General features: G+C 52.9%; 1 protein-coding gene across 1 annotated transcript in view; it reads right to left on the bottom strand.

Annotated features, from left to right (window-relative positions):
• Nucleotides 1-19,558, bottom strand: part of LOC119958276 (voltage-gated potassium channel subunit beta-3-like) — an 89,297-nt gene extending 69,739 nt beyond the window's left edge. Inside the window, exons 1-4 of the mRNA XM_038786707.1 lie at nucleotides 19,477-19,558; nucleotides 18,410-18,530; nucleotides 15,505-15,548; nucleotides 12,228-12,314 (exon numbers count right to left, since the gene is read on the bottom strand). Of these exons, the coding sequence (XP_038642635.1) occupies nucleotides 12,228-12,314; nucleotides 15,505-15,548; nucleotides 18,410-18,530; nucleotides 19,477-19,558 (334 nt within the window). The remainder of the gene's footprint in view (nucleotides 1-12,227; nucleotides 12,315-15,504; nucleotides 15,549-18,409; nucleotides 18,531-19,476) is intronic.
• Nucleotides 19,559-22,591: the final 3,033 nt, after the last annotated feature.

Below are 22,591 nucleotides of genomic sequence, written 5' to 3' on the forward strand. Positions count from 1 at the left end.
ATGCCCCCTTGTAACAGTGACCAGGGGGCAGAGATTTAAGGTGAGGGGCAGGAGGTTTAGCGGGGATGGGAGGGGAAACCTTTTCCCCCCAGAGAGGGGGTGGGAGTCTGGAACTCGCTGCCTGAAAAGGGGGGGTGGGGGCAGAGACCCTCAGAACATTCCAGAAGGATTTCGATGCCCGCTTGCGAATCCCAGGGCAGACAGGGCTCTGGGACGGGCTGGCACCCGGCTGGCAGGGGGGTTGGGGGGGGCAATCATTTCCAGCCGCCTTTGTGTCAGATGTCGGACATTCTGCAGCGACACGGGGAATCATAGAATCATAGAGAAATACAGCACAGAACAGGCCCTTCGGCCCACGATGTTGCGCCGAACTTTTATCCTAGGTTAATCATAGAATTTTGGACACTAAGGGGCAATTTATCACGGCCAATCCACCCTAACCTGCACATCTTTGGACCACGGGAGGAAACCGGAGCATCCGGAGGAAACCCACGCAGACACGGGGAGGATGTGCAGACTCCGCACGGACAGTGACCCAAGACGGGATCGAACCTGGGACCTCGGCGCCGTGAGGCAGCAGCGTTTCCCCGAATTTTGGAAATTGCATGAAAAAGTTCCCTTCAGGGGAACACAGCAGAGTAAGGGTCACATGGGCTGGGTGACCAATCGGGACTCAAGAATGTGGAGCCACCCCATGGGGAGAGAGGCTCCAAGGCGAAGAGACCCGTTAAAACCCACCAGTAAACACCGGCCAGGAAGGGAAGAGGCATGTTCTGATGTTCCAACTGGGTGTGAATGTGCTCCCCTGCCTTGGCTTGTTGAATAAACCTTTCTGCGTTCTGCGTTCTGACTCCTTCTCACGGCCCCTGTGATTGTAATGGGGAGCGAGTTCCAGCCCTGCGGCTCCTGTACAATTCTTATTGATGAAACCCTTCGCGAACGGAGCCCGTGAAAGTGGACCACTGCAATCCTCCTTCACCACCAAGGTTAGAACCAGCAGCTCTGGGATGCTGGAGATGTGGCTGGGGAACCTGAATCCCTTTGAGAGAAGTTCACATCTCAATGCGGGGCGCGTTTTTAGATTTAGATTTAGAACAGTACAGCACAGAACAGGCCCTTCGGCCCTCGATGTTGTGCCGAGCCATGATCACCCCACTCAAACTCAGGTATCCACCCTATACCCGTAACCCAACAACTCCCCCTTAACCTTACTTTTTAGGACACTACAGGCAATTTAGCATGGCCAATCCACCTAACCCGCACATCTTTGGACTGTGGGAGGAAACCGGAGCACCCGGAGGAAACCCACGCACACACGGGGAGGACGTGCAGACTCCGCACAGACAGTGACCCAGCCGGGAATCGAACCTGGGACCCTGGAGCTGTGAAGCATTGATGCTAACCACTATGATACCGTGCTGCCCCGTTTTCAATGGACGACCCAGGTTTCGAAGTGTTCCATTCGACCTGGAATTCAACAAAGTGTTCGCCACGATGCTGAAGGGGTGGGGCAGGGATCGGGGGATTTACCTGTCTGCGTTTGTCGACACGGCAAACCAGGCTTCGGCAAATCTCCAGTAATAAACAAGGACACACGTGGAAAATAGGAGCAGGAGGGAGGCCATTCAGCCCTTCGAGCCTGCTCGGCCGTTCATTATGATCATGGCTGATCAAGTTGAATATCCTGACCCCACCTCCCCCCCCAATATCCCTCGATCCCTTTCGCCCCCAAGAGCTGTATCGAATTCCTTCTTGAAATTACGCATCGTTAATCATGGGGGGGGACTTCAACTGTGTACAGGACCCAACGACGGACAGATCAAACCCCAGAACGGGGAAAACCTCAAACATGGCAAGGGAACTCAGTCACTATATGGAGCAGATGGGAGCAGTAGACCCCTGGAGATTCGCCCACCCGGGGGAGAAAGAATTCTCTTTCTTCTCCCCAGTACACAACGTGTACACCAGAATTGACTTCTTTGTGGTGGGGAAAACGGTGCTTCCAGAGATAGACAAGGTGGAATACTCCGCAATTGTGATATCAGACCACGCTCCACACTACATGGATGTGCGGCTAGAGACGGGAAGGGCCCAGCGCCCCAAATGGAGGTTGGACGGTGCCTTACTAGCTGACAAGGCCTTCAGCGAAAGGATAGCGCGGGCCATAGCGGAATACACGGAGAACAACCAAAACGGGGAGGTCTCACCCTCCACGTTCTGGGAAGCGCTTAAGGCCGTACTAAGAGGGGAAATCATAGCCTACAAAGCGCAAAGAGATAGGGAGGAAAGGGTGGCTAGGCAGAAGCTGGTCAACTCCATACTGGAGGTAGACCGTAAATACTCCGAGGCCCCGACCGTAGAGCTCCTGGCGGAGAGGAAAGAATTACAAAGGAACTTTGACCTGCTCTCCACCAGGAAAGCAGTACACCAACTCCGCCAGGTGCGCGGGGCCCTGTACGAACACGGAGACAAAACCAGCCGCCTGTTGGCCCACCAGCTGAGAAAGCAGGCAGCCAGCAGAGAAATTGCGCAAATCAGAGATACCAGAGGCACGTTGGAAACAGAACCAGAGAGGATTAACAAAACCTTCAAGGCCTTCTACCAAGAGCTGTACACCTCAGAGCCCCCAACGGGGAAGGCTGGGATGAACCGGTTTCTTGACGGACTGGACATACCAGTTGTGGGAGAGGGCAGAAAACGGGATCTGGAAGCACCACTAGCACTGGGAGAGATCATGGAGAGCATTAGCTCCATGCAGGCGGGGAAGGCACCGGGACTGGACGGATTCCCGGCGGACTTCTACAAAAAATTTGCGACAGCGCTGGCCCCGCACCTGCGGGAGATGTTCACAGACTCGCTAGCTAGGGGCACACTGCCACCCACGTTAGCACAGGCCTCAATCTCGCTGATACCTAAGAAAGACAAAGACCCAACGGAATGTGGGTCATACAGACCCATATCTCTGCTGAACGCAGACGCCAAAATACTGGCCAAAATCCTAGCCAAAAGGCTAGAAGACTGTGTACCTGAGGTGGTCACAGAGGACCAGACGGGCTTCATCAAAGGTAGACAGCTTACCGTGAACATCAGGCGCCTGCTGAACGTGATAATGACCCCCCCCGGGGAGAGAACACAAGAGGTGATCGTCTCCCTGGACGCAGAAAAGGCCTTCGACAGAGTCGAGTGGAAATACCTCATAGAGGTACTGGAGCGGTTCGGGCTTGGAACAGGGTTCACAGCTTGGGTAAAGCTCCTGTACAACGCTCCCATGGCGAGTGTACAGACCAACAATACCAACTCCCAATACTTCCAGCTGCACAGGGGCACCAGACAAGGATGCCCACTGTCCCCGCTGCTGTTCGCACTAGCAATCGAACCGCTAGCAATCGCGCTCAGGGCAGCAAAAAATTGGAGGGGGATCCGAAGGGGAGGTAGAGAGCACAGAGTCTCACTCTATGCGGATGATCTGCTCCTCTATATCTCGGACCCACAAAGCAGCATGGACGGAATCATCGCGCTCCTGAAAGAGTTTGGAGCCTTCTCGGGCTACAAACTCAACATGAGCAAAAGTGAGATCTTCCCAGTACACCCGCAAGGGGGGGGGGGGGGGGGGGGGGAGGCAGCACTAAAGGGGCTGCCGTTCAAACAAGCCCGACATAAATTCCGCTACCTGGGGATCCAAATAGCCCATGACTGGAAAGGGATCCACAAATGGAACCTCACCAGCCTGACGGAGGAAGTTAAAAAGGACCTGCAAAGATGGAACACACTCCCGCTCTCCCTCGCGGGGAGAGTTCAGACGATCAAAATGAACGTACTGCCCAGGTTCCTCTTCCTGTTTAGATCCATTCCGATCTACATCCCCAAGGCCTTTTTCAAAGCGCTGGACAAACTCATCATGGCGTTCGTATGGGGGGGTAAAAATGCTAGGATCCCAAAGAAGGTCTTACAAAAAACAAAAACCAGGGGAGGGTTAGCCCTCCCGAATCTACAATTCTACCACTGGGCAGCAACAGCCGAGCGAGTAAGGGGATGGATCCAGGAGCCAGAAGCTGAGTGGGTGCGTGCGGAGGAGGCCTCCTGCATGGGAACCTCCCTCCGGGCCCTCGCCACGGCAGCACTCCCATCCCCACCCAAAAAACACTCCAGCAGCCCAGTGGTGACAGCCACCCTCCAATCCTGGAACCAACTGCGGCAGCAACTTGGCCTGACCAAAATGTCGAACAGGGCTCCCATCTGCAACAACCATAGGTTCAAACCAGCACTGACCGACGCCACCTTCAAAAGGTGGAGGCAGGACGGGGGGACACTGACAGTCAGGGACCTATACACGGACGACAGGATCGCAACACTGGACGAACTGACAGAGAAATTTCAGCTAGCCGGGGGAACGAGCTACGGTACCTGCAGCTCAAAAACTTCCTACGAAAGGAGACAAGGACGTACCCACAACCGCCACGACAGACACTACTGGAAGACCTACTGGACGCAAGTATCCTAGAGAAAGGGAACTGTAGTGACATGTATGACCGACTGGTAGAAAGGGACGACACCGTACTGGACGCAACAAGAAGGAAATGGGAGGACGACCTGGGGATGGAGATAGGGTGGGGACTCTGGAGCGAAGCACTGCATAGGGTCAACTCCACCTCCACGTGCGCAAGGCTCAGCCTGACGCAACTAAAAGTGGTACATAGAGCCCACTTAACGAGAAACCGTATGAGTAGGTTCTTCCCGGAGGTGGAGGACAGATGTGAACGGTGCCAAAGAGGCCCGGCCAACCACGCCCACATGTTCTGGTCCTGCCCCAGACTCGTGGAGTACTGGACAGCCTTCTTCGAGGCTATGTCCAAAGTGGTGGGGGTGAGGGTGGAGCCATGCCCGATAGTGGCGGTCTTCGGGGTTTCAGACCAGCCAGATCTATTCCTGGGGAGGAGGGCGGATGCCCTTGCCTTTGCCTCCCTGATCGCCCGCCGTAGAATCCTGTTTGGCTGGCGGTCAGCAGCACCGCCCAGAGCTGCGGACTGGCTGTCCGACCTCTCGGAATCTCTCCAAATGGAGAAAATCAAATTTGCCATCCGAGGGTCGGACGACGGCTTCCACAGAACGTGGGAGCCATTCATGCAACTGTTCCGGGACCTATTTGTGGCCAATGTACAAGAGGAAGAATAGTCGGGGGAAGGTAGCGGGAGGGGGGGGGGGGGGGGCTACAGGTTCGTTACGGGGGTTCGATGGCTAGCTAAGGCCCAAAACCAAGCTAAATAAACATGTTGAGGGGGGGGGGGGGGGGGGGGGCGCAGTTACTACTACGAAGATGCTTACCTGTAAATATGTATGTTAATTTTTGCGTGTTTGTTTTTGTTTGTTTTTTTTTTCTCTCTCCTAACAATTTGTAATTTGTTCAATATAAAATACGAAAACTGAATAAAAACATTTATAAAAAAAAGAAATTACGCATCGTTTCAGCCTCGACTACTTCCTGTGGGAGTGAATTCCACAGATTCCCCGCTCTCTGGGTGAAGAAATGTCTCCTCACCTCAATCCTAAAAGGTTTACCCTCTTATCCTCAAACTATAACCCCCTAGTCCCGGACTCCCCCCACCATCGGGAATTCTTTCTGAATCTACCCTGTCTAATCCGGTTAGAATTTTATATCTTTCTCTGAGATCCCCTCTCTCTCTTCTAAACTCCAATCAATATAATCCTTTTTTGTTCAAATTTAGAGTACCTAATTTTTTTTTTTCCAAGTAAGGGGCAATTTAGCGTGGCCAATCCACCCTAACCTGCACATCTTTGGGTTGTGGGGGGCGAAACCCACGCAGACACGGGGGAGAATGTGCAAACTCCACACGGACAGTGACCCAGGGCCGGGATTCGAACCTGGGACCTCAGCGCCGTGAGGCAGCAGGGCTAACCCACTGCGCCACCGTGCTGCCCTCAGACATGATATTATTGAATGGCGGAGCAGGCTCGAGGGGCCAGATATTCCACTCCTGCTCTTATGTTCTGAAATACAGCCTGTGGTGAATGTGTTCACCTAAGTATGAACCATCTGTACAGTGCTGTGACCTATGACCTGGAAGTGGTGATACGATCTCCTTCCAGGTACTGTACTGGAACCCCGATAGGCTCCGCCTCTGGCTCCGCCCTCACCGGGGTGATATATAGCCCGGCCACCTGTGGGTAGCACTCATTTGTACAGCCGACACTGGCAGGCAAGTTCCTGGATAATAAAGCCTAATGTTCACTCGTTCTCACGGTCTCTCAGTGAATTGACGGTATAATAATTTATTCTCCAGCGACAGCACCATGCAAGCCGCTCTAAAGCCAGTTAAGCTCGAACTTGACGCATTCGCGTCAGAGGCCGAGGAGATCTTCGAACATTGGCTTTGCTGCTTCGAGGCCTACCTCGACTCCTCCACAAAGCCTCCCACGGAAACCCTCAAGCTGCGACTCCTCCACGCTGGGGTGAGCCATCGAATCTCCGCGATGATCGAGAAAGGGGCCACGTACGAGGCGACGGTCGCAACCCTCAAGGCGCATTTCGTGAAGCCCGTAAACCAGGTGTTCGCCCGACTCCTCCTCACTACTCGCCGCCAACACGCCGGGGAATCGCTGGACAAGTACCTGGAACCTACTCGCGAGGAACTGCAGCTATTGGGATGTGACGGCGGAGGAAGACATGAACCTACAGATCCGGGACATCTAAGTGGCTGAGGTCGGATCGAACTACATCAGTCAGCGCCTGCTGGAAATCGGGACCTCTGACCCGCGGGACACGGTAAAGCTAGCTACCTCGATAGAGGTGGCCTACCAGAGCCTCAGCGTTTTCCCAGCGGGCCCGGCGAACCCCTCGTGGACACTAAGGTCGCGGCCCCCACCAGACCCGACTACATCACAGGCCTGCACGCGCGGCTGCCCGTCCAGCCCGGGGAACCGCAGTGCCACTTCTGCACCCCCGGCAGCGTTGCCCAGCCCGGAGAACCGCAGTGCCACTTCTGCACCCCCGGCAGCGTTACCCAGCCCGGAGAACCGCAGTGCCACTTCTGCACCCCCGGCAGCGTTGCCCAGCCCGGGGAACCGCAGTGCCACTTCTGCACCCCCGGCAGCGTTGCCCAGCCCGCACAGCGATTGTGCAGCGACTGTGGCAAAAAGGGACACTTCGCCAGAGTCTGTCTGGGCCGACCCTAAAGCCCAGAAATCAAAAACTCACCAGGCCCGACCCGTGGGCTCACAGCCCCGCAACGCGGCTGCGTGCCAGCCGGGAACGCCCCCTTCAGACGCGTCATCAGCCCCGTGCGGCTCAAGGGGGGCCGCCGTCTTGTGATTCCGCCGACCACGCAGGCTACCCGCAGCTGGGCGCAGTCGCCCTCGACCAGTCGCGGCCAAAGCACCTGAAAAATTCCATGATGGTCGCCCGGGTCAACGGGCACGAGACCCCCCCTGTCTTTCCGACTCCGGGAGCACGGAGAGCTTTGCTCACCCTGACACGGTAAGGCTCTGCTCCCTTCACATCTACCCCGCATCCCAAACAATCTCCCTTGCCTCCGGATCCCATTCGGTTCAGATCCGGGGGGTACTCGTAGCGCTATGTGACCATAGCGACTGTATCGTTAACCTCGCGATGCAGGGCGCTGAGTACGCCCGTTTTAATCTGTACGTCCTCCCTCACCTCTGCGCCCCCCCTACTGCTCGGATTAGACTTCGCAGTCACTGATGCCTGATCCGACAGTTCGGCGGACCCTGACTCCCCCTCACGGTATGCAGCCTCGCGACCCTCAAGCTCTCCGCCCCCCCCCCTTCGCTCTTTGCGAACCTCACTCCCGGACGTAAACCCATCGCCACCAGGAGCAGACGGTACAGTTCCCAAGACATGGCTTTTATCAAGTCGGAGTTCCAGCGATGGTTGAGTGAAGGGATGATCGAGGCCAGCAACAGACCCTGGAGAGCACAAGTGGTTGTAGCTGGTAGTCCTGCTCGAGGCGATGCCTTTACTGAGCAGGAACTGACGCAGCTCGTCGCTCATGAATGATGTGCCCCGGTCACAGTGGATGTCGGCAGGGAAAGCGAACAGCGTGAAGATGCTGTGCAGGGCCTTTAGCACAGTGGCCGCAGGGAAACGGGCAGGTGGAGAGGGAGAACGTGACGGTATGGAAGGCCGTCCTTCTGGCCCTTAGGTCTAGAAGTCCCCGATCCCCCTGCTGGCTGGGGGTCCTCCTGACGCCCTCCACTCCATTAGATCGCTCCTCTGCACAGCCACGACGAGACCCCCTCACAACCGTTTGTTTGCCTTCCCTAGGAAGTCCGGAATTAACCGGTTCATGCAACTGGATGTGTACCCCCCTCCCCCGCAAAGCGGAGATGGTCAACCAGATCGCCCAGTACCGTGTGTTCTCAACGGTCGATCTGAAGTCGGCCTACCACCAGCTCCCAATCCGCCCGGAAGATCGGCACTACACGGCTTTCGAGGCAGCCGGCCGACTCTTCCACTTCCTCAGGGTCCCCTTCGGCGTCACTAACGGGGTCTCGGTCTTTCAGAGAACGATGGGACCGAATGGTGGACCGGTACGGGTTGCGGGCTACACACCCGTACTTGGACAATGTGACCATCTGCGGCCATGATCAGCAGGACCATGACGCCAACCTTCAGAGGTTCCTCCTGGCCGCCCAATCCCTCAACCTCACAGATAACAAAGTGTGTTTTCCGCACTACCTGACTAGCCGTCCTCGGCTACGTCGTAGAGAACGGAGTCCTAGGGCCCCGACCCCGACCGTATGCCCCATCACAGAACTTCCCCCTCCCCACAGCCTCAAGGCCCTCAAACGATGCCTGGGGCTGTTCTCCTGCTCTGCCCAGCGGGTCCCCAACTATGCGGACAAAGCCCCGCCCACTTATTCAAACCGCCACTTTTCCCCTGACGGATGAGGCCCGCTCGGCCTTCAGCCGCATCAAGGCCGACATCACCAAGGCAGCTGTGCACGCGGTGGACGAGTCTGTCCCCTTCCAGGTAGAGAGCGACGCGTCAGGCATCGCACTGGCCGCCACACTCAGCCAGGCGGGCAGGCCAGTAGCATTCTTCTCCAGAACCCTCCGCGCTTCTGAAATCCGACACTCCTCAGTCGAGGAGGAAGCACAAGCCATAGTGGAAGCCGTGCGGCACTGGAGGCACTACCCTAGCCGGTAGGAGGTTCACCCTCGTCACCGACCAGCGATCGGTCGCCTTTATGTTTGAAAACGCACAACGGGGCAAGATTAAGAATGATAAAATCTTGAGGTGGAGGATCGAACTCTCCAGCTACAATTACGATATCAAGTATCGTCCTGGGAAGCTCAACGAGCCCCCAGATGCCCTGTCCCGTGGCACATGCGCCAGTGTGCAAGATGGCCGACTCCAGGCTATCCACAATGACCTCTGCCACCCGGGGGTCACCCGGCTTCTCCACTACATCAAGGCCCGCAACCTGCCCTACTCCATCGAGGGCCATGACCAGGGATTGCCTGATCTGCGCGGAGTGCAAACCGCAATTCTACTGGCCAGACAAGGCCCAACTGGTAAAGGCCTCCCGGCCCTTTGAGCGCCTCAGTATTGACTTCAAAGGGCCCCTCCCCTCCACTAACCGGAATATATACTTTCTCACCACCATCGATGAGCACTCCCGCCTCCCCTTCGCTGTCCCCTTCCCCGACATGACCTCGGCCACTGTGGTAAAGGCCCTGCACAGCATCTTCACGCTGTTCGCTTTCCCTGCTGACATCCACAGTGACCGGGGCACATCGTTCATGAGCGACGAGCTGCGTCAGTTCCTGCTCGGTAAGGGCATCGCCTCGAGCAGGACTACCAGCTACAGCCCCAGGGGAAACGGGCAGGTGGAGAGGGAGAACGTGACGGTATGGAAGGCCGTCCTTCTGGCCCTTAGGTCTAGAAGTCCCCGATCCCCCTGCTGGCTGGGGGTCCTCCTGACGCCCTCCACTCCACCAGATCGCTCCTCTGCACAGCCACGACGAGACCCCCTCACAACCGTTTGCTTGTCTTCCCTAGGAAGTCCATCTCCGGGGTCTCGCTTCCATCCTGGCTGACAACTCCGGGACCCGTCCTTCTCCGGAAGCACACGAGGAGCCCTAAGACCGACCCCCTGGTCGAGAGGGTCCGGCTGCTGCACGCCAACCCCCAGTCCGCCTACGCCGCGCACCAGGACAGACGGCGAGATTCGGGGTCTCCCTACGAGACCTGGCGGCAGCTGGTTCCCCTGCCAACGCACCCCCTCCCCGCTCCCTACCGCCACCCCCAGCATCCCCTTATGCCCCCCCTGGGTCTCCAGGATTGTCCCGCGCCTGCACTGCTGCCACCCACCACCCCCCCTGCCTACCCCCTCCCCTCAATCGTCTCCGACACGCCGGACTGAGGCTCAAGCTCCAGACACCACGCCCCCCCCCGGAGTCACCACAACCATGCCCGCCCATCCCCAGAGCTGAGGAGGTCTAAGAGAACGATCCGGCCTCCAGACAGACTGAGTATTTGATGACCCCCACGTCACCCCCGCTGGAGTTGATTTTTTAACAGGGGGTGAATGTGGTGAATGGATTGACCTAAGTATGAACTGTCTGTATAGTGCTGTGACCTATGACCTGGAAGTGGTGATACGGTCTACTTCCAGGTACTGTACAGGAACCCCGGTGGGCTCGGCCTCTGTCTCCGCCCTCACGGGGGGGATATATAGCCCGGCCACCTGTGGGTGTCACTCAGTTGTACAGCCGACATTGGCAGGCAAGTTCCTGGATAATAAAGCCTAATGTTCACTCGTTCTCACGGTCTCGCAGTGAATTGACGGCATAACACAGCCCAAATCCAAACTTGACGTTGGCACATAGATACATCTTTGTGGGATAACGGACATTCAATAAAACGTGTATCCACGCAGGCGGGGTGAAGGAGATTCTGAAATTAGTTACTTTTCACTCCCGTGTCGATGCCTGCCTGCCGGTGTGAAAACACCCGTTAGTTTTTCAATCTCTCAGTGTTAGAAACGCAAGAACCCTTTTAGGGACGAGCTTCAGAAAGCATTCAGAGCCCCCGATGCTTACTGAGGTTGGGGTCTAAGAGCTCGCTGTCCCCCCCTGTCTGCTTGGTTTGATCGGACGCGCTGTCGGCAGATTCAGGACAAGGGGAAGAGTCGGCAGCAACATCTATCGTATCGGTGAATGGATATTCAACGAATGCTCACACATACCCGTGGAATATTGTGGCCAGTTCTGGTCGCCTCATTATAGGAAGGATGTTGAGGCTTTGGAGAGGGTACAGAGGAGATTTACCAGGATGCTGCCTGGGCTGGAGGGCATGTCTTATGAAGAAAGGTTGAGGGAGCTAAGGCTTTTCTCACTGGAGCGAAGAAGGCAGAGAGGTGACTTGATAGAGGTGTACAAGGTGATGAGAGGCATGGATAGGGTGGATAGCCAGAGACTGTTCCCCAGGGTGGAAATGGCTGTCACGAGGGGACATCATTTAAAGGTGATTGAAGGAAGGTATAGGGCAGCACGGTAGCATTGTGGATAGCACAATTGCTTCACAGCTCCAGGGTCCCAGGTTCGATTCCGGCTTGGGTCACTGTCTGTGCGGAGTCTGCACATCCTCCCCGTGTGTGTGTGGGTTTCCTCCGGGTGCTCCGGTTTCCTCCCACAGTCCAAAGATGTGCAGGTTAGGGTGGATTGGCCATGATAAATTGCCCTTAGTGTCCAAAATTGGCCTTAGTGTTGGGTGGGGTTACTGGGTTATGGGGATAGGGTGGAGGTGGTGACCTTGGGTAGGGCGCTCTTTCCAGGAGCCGGTGCAGACTCGATGGGCCGAATGGCCCCCTTCTTCACTGTAAATTCTATGATAAAAATTTCTACGATAATATCTATGAGATGTCAGAGGTCAGTTCTTTACACAGAGAGAGTGGTGGGTGTGTGGAATGCACTGCCAGCAGAGGGGGTGGAGTCGGAGTCATTAGGGACATTTAAGCGATTCTTGGACATGTACATGGACAGCAATAAATTGAAGGGATTTAAGTTAGGTTGATCTTAAATTAGGATAAATGGCCGGCACAACATGGTGGGCTGAAGGGCCTGTACTGTGCTGTACAGTTCTGTGTTCTATACCCCCTCAGCAGTACACACCTTCAACAGCTCTTACTGGATCTATACTCTCCCAGGGAGCGAGTGTCATTCAATGGCTGACTGTTCTACCTACCTTCCGATGGGGCGGTAATATCCGGCCGGTTTGCAAAGACGATGTCCACATACTCCAGCTGTAACCGCTCGAGGGAGCCCTGCAGACCTGGACACACATGCAGCTTGTTGAAGACAGGCAGTCGATCACACAGGCTGGATCAGGCAACCTTCAGTGAAAGGCAATGAACCCCAGTTCTCTCTGACGCACTGGTCCACAGTCTCAGCTCCTGTACGGTCTGTGTTTGTGTGTGTGTCTCAGCTCCTGTACGGTCTGTGTTTGTGTGTGTGTGTGTGTGTCTCAGCTCCTGTACGGTCTGTGTTTGTGTGTGTGTGTGTGTCTCAGCTCCTGTACGGTCTGTGTGTGTGTGTGTCTCAGTTTCAGCTCCTGTACGGTCTGTGTGTGTGTGTGTGTGTCTCAGTTCCTGTACGGTCTGTGTGTGTGTGTGTCTCAGCTCCTGTACGGTCTGTGTGTGTGTGTGTGTGTCTCAGTTCCTGTACGGTCTGTGTGTGTGTGTGTGTGTCTCAGTTCCTGTACGGTCTGTGTGTGTGTGTGTGTGTCTCAGTTCCTGTACGGTCTGTGTGTGTGTGTGTCTCAGTTCCTGTACGGTCTGTGTGTGTGTGTGTGTGTCTCAGTTCCTGTACGGTCCGTGTGTGTGTGTGTGTGCGTGTCTCAGTTCCTGTACGGTCTGTGTGTGTGTGTGTGTGTGTCTCAGCTCCTGTACGGTCTGTGTGTGTGTGTGTCTCAGTTCCTGTACGGTCTGTCTGTGTGTGTGTGTGTGTGTGTCTCAGTTCCTGTACGGTCTGTGTGTGTGTGTGTCTCAGTTCCTGTACGGTCTGTGTGTGTGTGTGTGTGTGTCTCAGTTCCTGTACGGTCTGTGTGTGTGTGTGTGTGTCTCAGTTCCTGTACGGTCTGTGTGTGTGTGTGTGTGTGTCTCAGTTCCTGTACGGTCTGTGTGTGTGTGTGTGTGTCTCAGCTCCTGTACGGTCTGTGTGTGTGTGTGTCTCAGTTCCTGTACGGTCTGTGTGTGTGTGTGTGTGTCTCAGTTCCTGTACGGTCTGTGTGTGTGTGTGTGTCTCAGTTCCTGTACGGTCTGTCTGTGTGTGTGTGTGTGTGTGTCTCAGCTCCTGTACGGTCTGTGTGTGTGTGTGTCTCAGTTCCTGTACGGTCTGTGTGGTGTGTGTGTGTGTGTGTCTCAGTTCCTGTACGGTCTGTGTGGTGTGTGTGTGTCTCAGTTCCTGTACGGTCTGTGTGTGTGTGTGTGTGTGTGTGTGTGTCTCAGCTCCTGTACGGTCTGTGTGTGTGTGTGTGTGTGTGTGTCTCAGTCCCTGTACGGTCTGTGTGTGTGTGTGTGTGTGTCTCAGTTCCTGTACGGTCTGTGTGTGTGTGTGTGTGTGTCTCAGCTCCTGTACGGTCTGTGTGTGTGTGTGTGTGTGTCTCAGTTCCTGTACGGTCTGTGTGGTGTGTGTGTGTGTGTGTCTCAGTTCCTGTACGGTCTGTGTGTGTGTGTGTGTGTCTCAGTTCCTGTACGGTCTGTGTGTGTGTGTGTGTGTGTCTCAGCTCCTGTACGGTCTGTGTGTGTGTGTGTGTGTGTCTCAGTTCCTGTACGGTCTGTGTGGTGTGTGTGTGTGTGTGTCTCAGTTCCTGTACGGTCTGTGTGGTGTGTGTGTGTGTGTGTCTCAGTTCCTGTACGGTCTGTGTGTGTGTGTGTGTGTGTGTGTCTCAGTTCCTGTACGGTCTGTGTGTGTGTGTGTGTGTCTCAGTTCCTGTACGGTCTGTGTGTGTGTGTGTGTCTCAGTTCCTGTACGGTCTGTGTGTGTGTGTGTGTGTGTGTCTCAGCTCCTGTACGGTCTGTGTGTGTGTGTGTGTGTCTCAGTTCCTGTACGGTCTGTCTGTGTGTGTGTGTGTGTGTGTCTCAGCTCCTGTACGGTCCGTGTGTGTGTGTGTGTGTGTGTGTCTCAGTTCCTGTACGGTCTGTGTGTGTGTGTGTGTGTCTCAGCTCCTGTACGGTCCGTGTGTGTGTGTGTGTGTGTGTGTCTCAGTTCCTGTACGGTCTGTGTGTGTGTGTGTGTGTCTCAGCTCCTGTACGGTCTGTGTGTGTGTGTGTGTGTCTCAGTTCCTGTACGGTCTGTCTGTGTGTGTGTGTGTGTGTGTCTCAGCTCCTGTACGGTCTGTGTGGTGTGTGTGTGTGTCTCAGTGTCAGTTCCTGTACGGTCTGTGTGTGTGTGTGTGTGTGTGTGTGTCTCAGTTCCTGTACGGTCTGTGTGTGTGTGTGTGTGTGTGTGTGTCTCAGTGTCAGCTCCTGTAATGTCTGTGCGTATGTTTCAGTTTCTTCCAAGCCATTTATATACATTACAAAGAGCAGAGGTCCCAGTATCGATCCCTGCGGAACACCAATAGTTTCAGACGTCCTATCGGAAAAGCACCCTCCCACTGCTCCCCTCGATCTTCTGTGGCCAAGTCAGTTCTGAATCCATCTGGCTCGTTCCCCCCTGACCCCGTGTGCTTTAATCTTTTGCGCAGCCTGCCATGAGGGACCTTATCAAATGTCCGTCTGCCTTTCTTTGCTGTCCAATTCTGGGAGCCACCGTGAATCTTGGCAGGTCTGTCGTGTTTCCTTCAATTTGATACAATCCCTGGACTTCCTTCCGGCATCGGTGATGCATCCTTCTCAAAGAATGTTTGTTCCTCACTGGGGTAAACCTTCTCCCAGAGTTGATAAATATCTCCTTCAACGTCTCCCCCGGCATTTCTACCGAGCTATCTTTTAAACCTCGTTCCCGGTTCACTTGGGCCACCTCTGCGTTCACCAACCCCCTGACAATTCATCACCTTTATTTAGGTTTGGAGCACTAGTCATGGACCCTTCAAACGTCTCCCCTTTAAACTGGACATGAAGATCTATCGTGCTGTGATCGCTGTCACCTTGCGGCTCCTTCAGTCTATCCTACAAGTGATAAACCACTCCCTCTTACCTTTCCTGTTTCTTACCTCTACCCAAACTGATTCTACATCCGGAATGTGGCGACTAGGGGCTTTTCACAGGAACCTCATTTCAAGCCTACTCGTGACAATAAGCGATTTTCACTTTCACATCTCACTGAGCCAAGATCATTTCTCGCGGCGCCAATATCACCGGTAATTAACGGAGCTGCAATTCCCCCTTGCTGTGTGACACTTGGTTACCGTCCTTCCGAAATCGTAGCATGACTGTACCTCGGTCACTGGCCGCAAAGTGCACTGGGGCAACCCTGAGAGGCGCTATACAAATACAATTCCTGAATAGGATGGCGTGTACCTTCGATGATGTGCTTGCGGGAGAGTCCTCGCTCTGTCTCTGCCCTGTGGAAATAAGAAAGGATGGTTTGCCAATCGGTGAGGCGAGGGTGGGGTAGGGGGTAGGGAGGACTCGTGCACCTACACAGGGGCACTGCCCCGTCAATTCTCTTCCTGGTCTCAGGGGTCTCTTTGTTTAGGGCTCGATCTCCCCACGTTCTCCCGGATCACACTCACCCGTTCGAATGGCCGTTCAGCCCCAGTTAGTTACCCCAATCCTATTACCATGGGATATTCAACTGCAGAGAGAATCATGCGAAGCTTGAGCCGGTTCTGCCAGTAACGTAAATCTCCACCCCTCCCCCCAACGACACACACACACTCGCACACACACACTCGCACACACACACCCATAATCTCTCTCACACACTCATACACACACTCACACTCATAAACTCATGTGCGCACACACACATTCACACTCACACACACACACACATTCACACCCACTCATATGCTCACATACTCACACACATTTAAGTGAACACACACACTCGCGCACGCATCCACTCATACACTCACACACTCATACACTCACATGCTCACACGCACTCTTACACACTCACACACTCATACACTCACACACACACTCTTACACACACACACACTCTCACATGCTCACACACGCACTCTTACACACTCATGCTCACACACACACTTACACACTCACACACACTCATATACTCACACACACTCTTACACACTCACACACACTCGTATGCTCACACACACTCTTACACACTCACACACACACTATATACACACACACACTCTTACACACTCACACACACTCGTATGCTCATACACACACTCTTACACACTCATATACTCACACACACACACTCATACACACACACACACTCTCTTACACACTCACACACACTCGTATGCTCACACACGCTCTTACACACTCACACACACACTATATACACACACTCTTACACACTCACACACACTCGTATGCTCATACACACACTCTTACACACTCATATACTCTCACACACGCACACACACTCTAACACACTCACACACTCATATACTCACACACACTCTTACACACTCACACACACTCGTATACTCACACGCACTCTTGCACACTCACATACTCACACACACACTCTTACACACTCACACACTCCTATACTCACACACACACACTCTTACACGCTCACACACATTCATATGCTCACATGCACACACACTCTCTCTTACACTCACACACACACACACACCACAGAAACTTCCACTCAATGAGGATCTGACCCCTGCCCCAGGGTTCACTGACTGGACATTGATAGAGAAGCAGTGGCCAATTCTCGAGCAATCCCTATTATGGTTGAATATCCCGTGATGGAACAAAGAAAAGTACGGCACAGGAACAGGCCCTTCGGCCCTACGAGCCTGTGCCGACCGTGGAGCCCTAACTAAAAACAAACCCTCCTGCCGTTACTCGGTCCGTGTCTCTCTGTTTCCTCCCGATTCATGGACCCATCCAGATGCCTCTGAAACGTGGCTAATGTGCTGCTTCCAGCACATCCTCTGGCAGCGGGTTCCAGGCACCCACCACTCTCTGTGTGAGAAACCTACCCCACGCATCTCCCTTAACCTTTCCCCCTCTCACCTTGACCCTGTGCCCCATTGTCGTTGACACTTCCACCCTGGGAAGAAGCCTCTGACTATCCACCCTGTCTGTGCCTTCTGAGAATGTGGTGACCAGAACTGCACGCAATACTCCAAATGCGGCCTCACCTTGGCTTTATACAGCTGCAACATGAATTCCCAACTCTTTTTATAAATTTAGAGTACCCAATTCATTTTTTCCAATTAAGGGGCAATTTAGCGTGGCCAATCCACCCACCCTGCACATCTTTGGGTTGTGGGGGCGAAACCCACGCAGACACGGGGAGAATGTGCAAACTCCACACGGACAGTGACCCGGGGCCGGGATCGAACCTGGGACCTCAGCGCCGTGAGGCAGCGGGGCTAACCCACTGTGCCACCGTGCTGCCCTGGGACCTCAGCGCCGTGAGGCAGCAGGGCTAACCCACTGCGCCACCCTGCTGCCCCTGATTTCTCAACTCTTGTACTCAATGCCCCGGCTGATGAAGGCAAGCGTGCCATATGCCACCTTAATTACCTTGCCCATCACTTTTAGGGAACTGTGGTCCTGCATGCCCAGATCCCTCTGCATGTTAATGTTCCTCAGGGTTCTGCGATTGACAGTATAATTCACACCTGGATTTGATCCTTCAAAATGCATCACCTCACATTTGTCCAGATTAAACTTCACCTGCCATTTCTGTGCCCGAGTCTCTAATCTATCTATATCAGTGGTTCCCAACGTGGGGCGTACGCCCCACAGGGGGGGCAATTTGATTTTTAAGGGGGGCAATTGAGGGGGGCAATAGATTCTATCTGATGTTTCAATGCAGTACCAAGAAGAACTCTCGGAAATACAAAATGATGAGTCAGTTAAAACTTTATTCAACATAAAAGGAGCGATGGCATGGCTTTAGAACATAGAACAGTACAGCACAGAACAGGCCCTTCGGCCCTCAATGTTGTGCCGAGCCATGATCACCCTACTCAAACCCACGTATCCACCCTATACCCGTAACCCAACTTTATTATTAGGACACTACGGGCAATTTAGCATGGCCAATCCACCTAACCCGCACATCTTTGGACTGTGGGAGGAAACCGGAGCACCCGGAGGAAACCCACGCACACACGGGGAGGACGTGCAGACTCCACACAGACAGTGACCCAGCCGGGAATCGAACCTGGGACCCTGGAGCTGTGAAGCATTTATGCTAACCACCATCCTACCCTGCTGCCCGCTTTGTGATGAGACAGAAACTAAATACCCAAATTCAACCAGGTTTGCAAGAAAACTGTTGTTACCGTTCCCATCTTCATATTTAGCTGAACGTGGTTTTAGTGCTGTAAATGATTTGCTACTGAAGAAAAGAAATCGACTGGATATCACTAAACGAGGAGATTTGAGACTGAAGCTGACTAAATTAGTGCCTAATATAAAATCCCTTTGCAGCAGGCGTGAAGCACAAGGTCCTCACTAACTTTATTCTAATTATCTTGAGGTGAGCTCAAATGGTATTTTGCATTTGATGGGTACCTTTACTTTATTGTACAGTAATTAAAATGATCGAAGTATTACAGAAAAAGCTTCCATTCAAATTAGTTTGTGTTGTATAATATTTCAGTTCTCTATTATATGTTTTGAAACTTTATTTGCTGTTTTCGTATGAGACAATCCACAAATATTTCAATATCCTAATATAGAAATTTTCTCTCTCTTTATTACCTGTGAATACTCTTTTATTATCATATTTATCATTATTATTATTTTAATACCACTTAATGGTTTTTTCTTTTTTTTACAATTTTTTAGTAATTTCTTGCTCAGAACTTTAACTGTCTTTTGTTTATTTCATTTTTTCTTTTTCATGGATGCCATGTTCTTTCGAAGCTTGTTTAAACCAAGGTATTGGCGTTTTAAGCTTCTTCAGCTGAAACGGAGTTCACTTTTTAAATGATAAGAATTATATATCACCACATGGGGGGGGCATCAGGATTTTAGAGGTGATTAGGTGGGGCATGGCCAAAAAAAGGTGGGAACCACTGGTCTATATCTTGTTGTATCCTCTGACAAACCTCGCCACTATCAGCAACTCCGCCAATCTTCATGTCATCCGCAAACTTACTAATCAGACCACCCACATTTCCCTCCAGATCATTTATATAAACTACAAACAATAGCGGTCCCAGTACTGATCCTTGCAGAACTAGCTATAGATCTCCATTCAGAAAAACACCCCCCCCCCACCTCTACTCTCTGCCTTCTATAACCAAGCCAGTCCCGTATCCATCCAGCCAGCCCATCCCGAATTCCATGCGATTTTAGTTTTCGTACCATGTAAAACCTTGTCGAACACCTCACTAAAGTCCATGTAAACTCCATCCACAGCCGTTTCCTTATCAACTTTCTTTGTCATCTGTTTCAAAAAACTCAATCACGTTGGTGAGACATGATCAGAATACAGGAGGGAGATAGAGAACCTGGTGGAGTGGTGAAGCGACAACAATCTCTCCCTCAATGCCAGCAAAACTAAAGAGCTGGTCATTGACTTCAGGAAGCAAAGTATTGTACACCCCTGTCAGCATCAACGGAGCCGAGGTGGAGGTGGTTAGCAGTTTCAAATTCCTAGGGGTGCACATCACCAAAAATCTGTCCTCGTCCACCCACATCGACGCTACCACCAAGAAAGCACAACAGTGCCTATACTTCCTCAGGAAATTAAGGAAATTCGGCATGTCCACATTAACCCTTACCAACTTTTACAGATGCACTATAGAGAGCATCCTATCTGGCTGCATCACAGCCTGGTATGGCAACTGCTCGGCCCAGGACCGCAAGGAACTTCAGAGAGACGTGAATACCGCCCAGTCCATCACACGAACCTGCCTCCCATCCATTGACTCCATCTACACCTCCCGCTGCCTGGGGAAAGTGGGCAGCATAATCAAGGATCCACCCACCCGGCTTACTCACTTTTCCAACTTCTTCTATCGGGCAGGAGATACAGAAGTCTGAGAACACGGACGAACAGACTCAAAAACAGCTTCTTCCCCACTGTCACCAGACTCCTAAATGACCCTCTTATGGACTGACCTCATTAACACTACACCCTGTATGCTTCACCCGATGCCAATGCTTATGTAGTTACATTGTGTACCTTGCGTTGACCTATTATGTATTTTCATTTATTCCCTTTTCTTCCCATGTACTTAATGATCTGTTGAGCTGCTCGCAGAAAAATACTTTTCACTGTACCTCGGTACACGTGACAATAAACAAATCCAATCCAATCCAATCCAATCCAATCCTCCCCATACGAAACCATGCTGCCTGTCACTAACTAGTCCATTTTCCTCCAGATGTCCATATAATGAAATGAAATGAAATGAAAATCGCTTATTGTCACGAGTAGGCTTCAATGAAGTTACTGTGAAAAGCCCCTAGTCGCCACATTCCGGCGCCTGTCCAGGGAGGCTGGTACGGGAATCGAACCGTGCTGCTGGCCTGCCTTGGTCTGCTTTAAAAGCCAGCGATTTAGCCGAGTGAGCTAAACCAGCCCCATCTGCCCCTCAGGATCTTTTCCAAAAACTTCCCCACCACTGATATCAGGCTCACCGGCCTATAATTTGATGGATTGTCCCTGCTTCCTTTCTGAAACAAGGGACTAACATTGGCTATTCTCCAGTCCGCTGGAACCTCGCTTGTGGTCAAAGAGGATATGAAGATATCTGTTAAAGCCCCAGATATTTCTCCCCTTGCCTCCCTCAGTATCCTGGGATAGATCCCATCCGGCCCTGGGGACTTGTCTACCTTAATGCCATTTCACGCTTCCTCCTTTGATATATTGACATTCTCAAGAGAGTTCACACACCTACCCCTTGACCTCAACATCCGCCATGTCCTTCTCCCTGGTGAATACCGATATAAAGTGCCCATTAAGGATTTAACCCACTTCCTGTGCGTCCATGACTCCCTCCATTGTCCTTGAGTGGGCCTACTCTTTCTCCTACTACCCTCTGGCTCCTAATATATGCATAAAGAAACCTTGGGATTCTCCTTGACCGTGTTGCTAAAGACATTTCATGGCCCCTTTTAGCCCTCTTGATTCCACGTTTAAGTTCCTTCTTACTACCACTGTACTCCTCAAGGGCTTTGTCAGTATTTAGCTGTCTGGACCTATCGTATGCTTTTGATGAAGTTTACAATTTCCCTGGTCATCCATGGTTCCCGTATCCTGCCATTTCTATCCTCCATTTTAGCTGGGATATGCCTGTCCTGCAGGTTCGATTCCAGCTTGGGTCACTGTCTGTGCGGAGTCTGCACATCCTCCCCGTGTCTGCGTGGGTTTCCTCCGGGTGCTCCGGTTTCCTCCCACAGTCCAAAGATGTGCAGGTTAGGTGGATTGGCCATGATAAATTGCCCCTTAGTGTCCAAGATTTCCCTTAGGGTTGGGTGGGGTTACTGGGTTATGGGGATAGGGTGGAGGTGTTGACCTTGGGTAGGGTGCTCTTTCCAAGAGCCGGTGCAGGCTCGATGGGCCGAATGGCCTCCTTCTGCACTGTAAATTCTATGATAATCTATGGTCTTTAAAAGCCTCCCACATGTCAGACGTGGATTTGCCCTCAAATTGCCGCTCCCAATCCACATTCCCCAGTTCCGGTCTAATTTGGATGTGATCGGCCCCCGGCCCAATTAAGCACCTTCACCCTCACCCGCTGGCCACTCTTGTCCTTATCCATGACAACCTGAAATATTATGGAATTATGGTCGCTAAGTCCCAAAATGCCCCCCCCACTGAAACATCAATCACCTGGCCTGGGTCATTCACCAATACCAAGTCTAGTATGGCCCCCTCCCTGGCCTGGCCCACTCGCCAATACCAAGTCTAGTATGGCCCCCTCCCTGGCCTGGCCTGGGTCATTCACCAATACCAAGTCTAGTATGGCCCCCTCCCTGGCCTGGGTCATTCCCCAATACCAAGTCTAGTATGGCCCCCTCCCTGGCCTGGCCCACTCGCCAATACCAAGTCTAGTATGGCCCCCTCCCTGGCCTGGCTCATTCCCCAATACCAAGTCTAGTATGGCCCCCTCCCTGGCCTGGCCTGGCCCATTCCCCAATACCAAGTCTAGTATGGCCCCCTCCCTGGCCTGGCCTGGCTCATTCCCCAATACCAAGACTAGTATGGCCCCCTCCCTGGTTGGATTGTCAACATACTGGATCAAAACGTCCTCCTGGACACATCTAACAAACTGCTCTCCATGCGAGCCGCTGGCTGTAAGGGATTCCCAGTCAATGTGGGGGAGGAGTTAAAGTCGCCCATCACAGCTACCCCGCTTTTTTCACACCTTTTCAGTCCCTGACGACACAACTGCTCCTCTGTCTCCTGCGGGCTGTTGCGAGGTCTATAGCACACTCCCAACATTGGGATTTCGCCCTTCTTATTCCTCAG

The sequence above is a fragment of the Scyliorhinus canicula genome, chromosome 29 (genome assembly GCF_902713615.1).
Source record: "Scyliorhinus canicula chromosome 29, sScyCan1.1, whole genome shotgun sequence".
NCBI classification, from domain to species: domain Eukaryota; kingdom Metazoa; phylum Chordata; class Chondrichthyes; order Carcharhiniformes; family Scyliorhinidae; genus Scyliorhinus; species Scyliorhinus canicula.